Source organism: Eutrigla gurnardus, assembly GCF_963514095.1.
Source record: "Eutrigla gurnardus genome assembly, chromosome: 9".
NCBI lineage: Eukaryota > Metazoa > Chordata > Actinopteri > Perciformes > Triglidae > Eutrigla > Eutrigla gurnardus.
The window spans coordinates 18,838,806-18,845,302 of NC_139923.1; the positions used below are offsets into that span (position 1 = coordinate 18,838,806).

The 6,497-nt window shown below is 40.9% G+C and overlaps 1 protein-coding gene across 1 annotated transcript in view; it reads left to right on the top strand.

Moving 5' to 3' along the window:
* The window catches only part of slco3a1a (solute carrier organic anion transporter family member 3A1a), a 30,743-nt gene extending 24,246 nt beyond the window's left edge, over positions 1 to 6,497 (top strand). The window contains exons 5-10 of the mRNA XM_084016580.1: positions 482 to 646; positions 734 to 932; positions 2,909 to 3,077; positions 3,498 to 3,670; positions 3,857 to 3,921; positions 4,564 to 6,497. Of these exons, the coding sequence (XP_083872706.1) occupies positions 482 to 646; positions 734 to 932; positions 2,909 to 3,077; positions 3,498 to 3,670; positions 3,857 to 3,921; positions 4,564 to 4,916 (1,124 nt within the window). The 3' untranslated portion in view covers positions 4,917 to 6,497. The remainder of the gene's footprint in view (positions 1 to 481; positions 647 to 733; positions 933 to 2,908; positions 3,078 to 3,497; positions 3,671 to 3,856; positions 3,922 to 4,563) is intronic.

Sequence of the window (6,497 nt, forward strand, 5' to 3'; positions counted from 1 at the left end):
CAGACACAGAGATTACACACTCTTTTAAAATACATACACATGTTAATTCATTTATATTCTATATTTGATAAATGTAAATAACAATATATGTTCCTACTGCTCAAATTGGTTGAAAATAGTTACTACTTCTTGCTCAGTGGTGGAAGAAGGTATTCGACTCGATTTATTGATTTAGTGAGGTTGTCATACCATAATGAAAAATACTCCAACAAGTAAAGTGCTGGAAACGTTACTCAAGTAAATGTTCTATCAGCAAAATTAACATAAACCATAAAAGGTAAATGTACTCAGTATGCAAAAAAAAAAAGAGCCTGGAAAATATTAAAAGCCTGCATTTTATCCAATGAGTGTCCATCAAGTAATTGGTTTATTTAATTATTATATGTTTTAATGCTGTTTGATTAGATCAGAGCAGGTGCGTCAAGAGACAACAACATGCTAGGATATTAATGATGATCCTCCCTTATTTCTTTATGAATAGTAATCCCCAAGGTGACCAAGCACCTGCTGTCCAACCCGGTGTTCACCTGCATCATCCTGGCAGCCTGCATGGAGATCGCCGTCGTGGCTGGCTTTGCAGCCTTTCTGGGGAAATACCTCGAGCAGCAGTTCAACCTCACCACCACCTCGGCGAACCAGCTGTTAGGTCTGTGTTCAGAGCAAACGCTCACGAGCGCACGCATACCATACGCAGATTACCAGTATCATCATTGTGGTCAACTTTATTTTGAAGGTATGACAGCCATTCCGTGCGCATGTCTGGGGATCTTCATGGGCGGTTTGCTGGTGAAGAAGCTGAACCTGTCGGCTTTGGGAGCCATCCGCATGGCCATGCTGGTCAACCTGATCTCCACCGCCTGCTACGTCTCCTTCCTGTTCCTGGGCTGCGACACCGGCCCCGTCGCAGGAGTGACGGTCACATACAGCAACGAGTAAGAGACAAGCTGGATGGATGGCAGCCATTAGCAGTATTGAACTTATTGATTTGTTTATTTAAAGCTACTGCACCATATGGCCCCCATCCGTTATGGGCTTACAAGACACTGGACGACGACAACCATGTGACCAGTCGTAACCTAAAGCTCCACAAATTCAAAGAAAGAAAAATGCCATTACAGGGGAGCACATTTCAGAGCAACGCATTTCAAGTAAATTATCTTGAACGCTTTCCAAAATGAAACAGTAGCAAGGCTGGCATAGTCCGAATAAATGATATATCCTCAAAGCTAACGTGAGTAGGAGGATTGGTCACAAAATGCTCATTTTTTTTGGTGTGCAAATAGTCCTCATTTGTAGCTAGTCACTTCACATCCTCCATCCTTAAAACCCCATACTCTTGCAGCATGAAATAAAATTTGACCAAACATTGAATCATGCATCTTTTTGAAAATGTTTAAAAAACTGACCGTTTCTTAAAGTTATATTTCGTTTTAAACATTTATTTCTTAAATTTTAATGAATCATCTGACTTATTCAGGACTTTAGGAAAATTATTCCATTTCCTCCATTTCTTCATTTTACCAAGGATGATACTTTGGGCTGCAGCAAAGGCACGCCATCTTAATCTTATCTGTTTAACTTCCTGGATAACTGGTCTTGTCACCTCTCTTCACCCTAGATTTTCTAGTTTGGCAAAGAGTCCATTTTCATGACAAAGCTGGTTTTGGAACAACTATCCAATCAGAGTATTGTATATAAAAAGGGATTTAACTGTTTGCCCCCAGTCTAGTCTCAGCAGAGAAAGCTAGACTATCAATTATAAACACTAGTATTGATTATAGTTTTTATATTACTATATACTTTTGGCAGTTTTATATCCGGTATTGTGAATTTGTGTTGTATCATCAGAACCCAGTTATTCTAATAAATAACCATGAGCAGTTATAGAAGTGAAACGTTACCCCTCTGCCAAGGTTAGACCACTTTATTGGAGGTGAACTGCAGAAGGTCTAATGTGTAAATAAGAATTCTTATCACTGCTGGTCATTTGGGCACCGTTGGCTTACTTTTTATTCAAACAACTTTGTTTCATCTCATCGACTCCGTAGAAAAGATTTTCTATTCAGAAATTGCCTTCGTGTTCCTCTGCGCCGCACTGACTGAATATAAATGCAACAGCCTTCACTGAATCAGTCACCGGCCCCAAGATAGTGCTAGATTATTATGCAGCGGGACATTTCATTCACTTATATTGATGATTCACGATGAAATACACTCTTTTGTCACTATCTGTTTATGTATTGTAGCCTGTTTATGCCTAGAGCTGGAAATAGTTTGAAATGTTCCAATATTATTATATTAGTGGTGATACCTGATGCCACCAAAAACCATAATGCAATTCGTCAAGGAAAGATGGCAGTGTTCCCCGTCACCTATAGATTACATCACTGGACAAGTGATTAATCAGAGGCTCATTTAGATCCATAAGGCTGCTCTCTGTTTGTCCATTTGGAAAAAGCCAATCTATCCGTTGTGGTAGTAGGAGGTCAACGTGGATCCACATTGAATATTATGCATTTACTTTCTAGAAAGACATTTCTCCAGTAAGATATACAGAAGTCAAAGTAACAAACTTAAAAACAAACTTTTGTGCTACAGACTCATTTTACTCCAAATATGACAAGTATTATATCTTGTCTTTTCAATATGAAATCAGTATTTGTGTATACGTGTGGTGGTCCTGCAGAGATACTGACTTTAGGGCTTCACTACTGTTTTGATTGTGTAGCCTGAACCCAGCCCTCTCCAGAGCAGGTTATCTGTGCAGTGTAGTTTCCATGGAGATGCTAAAAGCGAGTCACTACTATCACCGATAAAGAGTGCTTCTTTGATTGTGTTTCCAAACACAGATGTTTATTCTTCCTTACAGTAGAGGATGCTCAGGTTTTCTCTCCGTGTCTCCGTTCAGGACTCTGCGGGTGGGCGAGAAACCAGAAGCTCAGTGCATCAGTCACTGCAACTGCTTCACCTCGTCCATCAGCCCTGTGTGCGGCTCCAATGGGGTCACCTACCTGTCCGCCTGCTTGGCCGGCTGCACCCGGGGCAACATCGATCGGACCAGGTCGAGCATTTCTCAGGTCTTTACCCTTTAAGTCACTAGGTAGCGATTAGTAACAGTAATCTTCTGTTTTTACCGCAGGGGGGGGAAATGGATTACAGATGATGCAAATGTTTCTTTGAACTTCATAAAATGTTCTTCATACTTTGATATTAAAGTAAAAAAGCTGCTAGTATTACACATTCCTGTCGTCAGCTGAGGTGCCGTGGTTGTTACCAGATCAGATGCTGAATGCAGATTGGTGTCTTTTTATATTCAAATCACAGAGAGAGAATTTCTCTCAGCACAGCAGCACTTCATGTACCTATTACTTACCTAAGTGCAGATTTAAAGGACAAATCACTCCGTTCCACCGTGTTCATACCAGGCTCGGTGCAGCGGTTATGACATATTTTTTTCCTGGGATTTGATTCACTTCTTGGTCTTCTTCTCTTCACAGAACCTGACGGGATGCGCTTGCGTGTCCTCTGACAGTGAACTCGCCACAGCGATTCCAGGGAAGTGTCCGATGCCGGGCTGCCAGGAGTCCTTCCTCATCTTCCTGTGTGTGATCTGTGCCTGCAGCCTGGTCGGGGCCATGGCCCAGACACCCTCTGTGATCATCCTGATCAGGTGTGTGTGATATAAACACATCATGTGTGTGTGTGTGTGTGTGTGTGTGTGTGTGTGTGTGTGTGTGTGTGTGTGTGTGTGTGTGTGTGTGTGTGTGTGTGTGTGTGTGTGTGTGTGTGTGTGTGTGTGTGTGTGTGTGTTAAGGACAACAAAACAATAATCTCTATCTATCTGCTTCCCTTGAAGGACTGTGAGCCCTGAGCTGAAGTCATATGCACTTGGACTGTTGTTTCTTTTGCTGCGACTCCTCGGTAAGAATCTTTATCAGGTGCTCCGGTTCTGTGTCAGTAGGACTCGAGGCATTTGCCACAGTACGCGTTAAGTGTGTGTAGGTTAAACAGAACTCACGGGGACATGCGTAGATTATCTCGTCACTCACGCCAATACAGGCTTCGATCGACCTGATATGCTTTTTGGGTTTTTTTAATCTCCACACAGAGAAATCAAATCAACCAAACAGCATTATGGTTGATGACACTGGGAGGAAACAGAATATTCAGGAGGTGGGAGGAGTAATGGCATTAAGTCTAAATCGAGTTATCTAGAAGCACACAGGTCTTCTTGTACAGGTCATAAAAGAGATATTATATATATATATAGATTTTTAATTATCTCTGGAAGGAACGTGCTTCTCATATAATTGCCGGGAGTTGGAGGAGATTTACTTTCAGACAGAGCCAGATTCTGTTTCCAGACTTTCAGTTAAGTTAATCAGCTGCACAAACATGAGTGGTACCGATCTTATCATCGAGCTCACTCAAGGCGAATAAGCATATTTCCCAAAATGCAGCAATATTTCTTCAACACTGATTTGAACATTGAAACATCCTGAAGGGGGAACAAAAAGGCCTAAAGTGCACTTTGAGCTCAGTCAATGTTTCTGTTCTTTGCAGGATTCATCCCCCCTCCTCTGATCTTTGGTGCTGGGATCGACTCTACTTGCCTGTTCTGGAGTTCAGACTGCGGCGATAAGGGCGCCTGCCTTCTGTACGACAACGTAGCTTACAGGCATCTGTACGTGAGCCTCGCCATCATTCTGAAGGGCGTTGCCTTCCTCCTCTACACCACCACGTGGTATTGCTTACGCCGAAACTACAAGAAGTACATCAAAAGTCACGAGGGCTACATGACACCGACTGAGTTTTACCCCTCTCTCACAGAAGGCCCCAAACCCGTGGACAGGACAAAGTTCATATATAACCTAGAGAACCATGAGTTTTGTGAAAATATGGAGTCAGTTTTATAATTTGTTATGCAAGAAAAGGACAATATGGACGTTCATATTCTCTCACAGGAATATTTTATTCTTCTTTTCTTGAAAGGATAAAATAGTGTTTTTGATAAAGGCAATCTATTTAAAGGCCCGTTCAGGTCACAGGTGACGTTGCTCTCCTCTCTAAACTTTTCAAGGGTCCATGTTAGTCGTTTACGTATCAGCGAGGTGTTGTCCAGTGTTGCCGGTGAATTCCCGTACTGACTCGGTGTTAGAAGGCAGAGTCGGTACTGTCTGGCTCGGCCCTAGCAGGTTATTTGTGAGTGGACATGATGCTATTACAACTAGTTGCCATATTGTTTTAGGTCTGTCATGATTCCAGAGATGCGTGTGGAGAAATGACCGTTTGATTTCAGTCAGTGCACTGTGTGTTCTGTCTGTCACTCACGATTTTTACGTTTAAAAAAAGAAGAAGAAGAAAAAAAAGAAACATTCGGGTGGTTCTTCAGTTATTCTTATTTAAAAGTTGCCAAGTGTTTACAGACTAATAGTTCATCAGTTAATGCATTTTATTCCAGTGTGGGGTTTCTTATAAGAAAGAGAACAGAAACAATATTGTAGTGGCTTATTAGATGTTTTAACTGTCAAAGAAATAAGTCTAATAACTTAAAACCAGGTGGTGTTTTCATGTCACTGCTCAGTTTCTCGTTCTCTTGCTGGATCACAGGCACTGTTTTTGATACTGTTTAGACTAGACTGTGAAGTCTTGTCTCATAGGTGCAAATGTGCAATTCATGTCTGACACATCCACGTTTATTACTAGTTTGGTGTCAGACTGCAGGTTTGTTTTTTCATGATAGCAGTTTGTTTTATTTCCATGTTTGTTTTTATGCCTGCAGAGTTTCTCCAGCCTAACACGTCTTAATAAGGGATTATTCAAATAAGAATGTTAATTATATTTTTCTTTGGACTTTCGCATCTAGTGAAGAGCAATATTCCTGAACGTTAAGTAAAAGAGATGAGGATTAATATATTAGTTTTATTAGGCCCACAATGTTTGTTTTAGATTGTTTTTGAAAAGACCATATACTTTAAATATAATCTAATTGTCTGAGGTGTGTGTGTGTGTGTGCGCGCGCGTGTGTGTGTGTGTGTGTGCATGTGTGTGTGTGTGTGTGTGTGTGTGTGTGATGTCACAGAATATTTGGGACGATTCATAGCGATGAAAGTAGTATGTTGCATTATCGGGGCAAACAAAAAAGAGCAGAAGTAATTCTAATATAAATCATATCACAATTGCAATATTGGTTAGAATAATTCCAATTAGATTTGTTTTTCAAACTCATGCAGCCCTTATCTGGGATAAAAGTTAAGAACCGCTACAGGGGTTTGTGTGTGCAAAGGTCAAACGAAGTGAAGAACACAAAGAACACCCGATTTATTCCTGGACGTGTATTTGAAGAACTCTTTAACGCGACTCGGCACATACTGTACAACCTGTTACTCTACTGATCTCTCTGCATTTACAGTTTTGACATTGTCCCCTTTCTTACACTTTTGTATGGCAACATATCATTTATTTTACTCTGGAAATAAATTATTTTTCAGAAAATA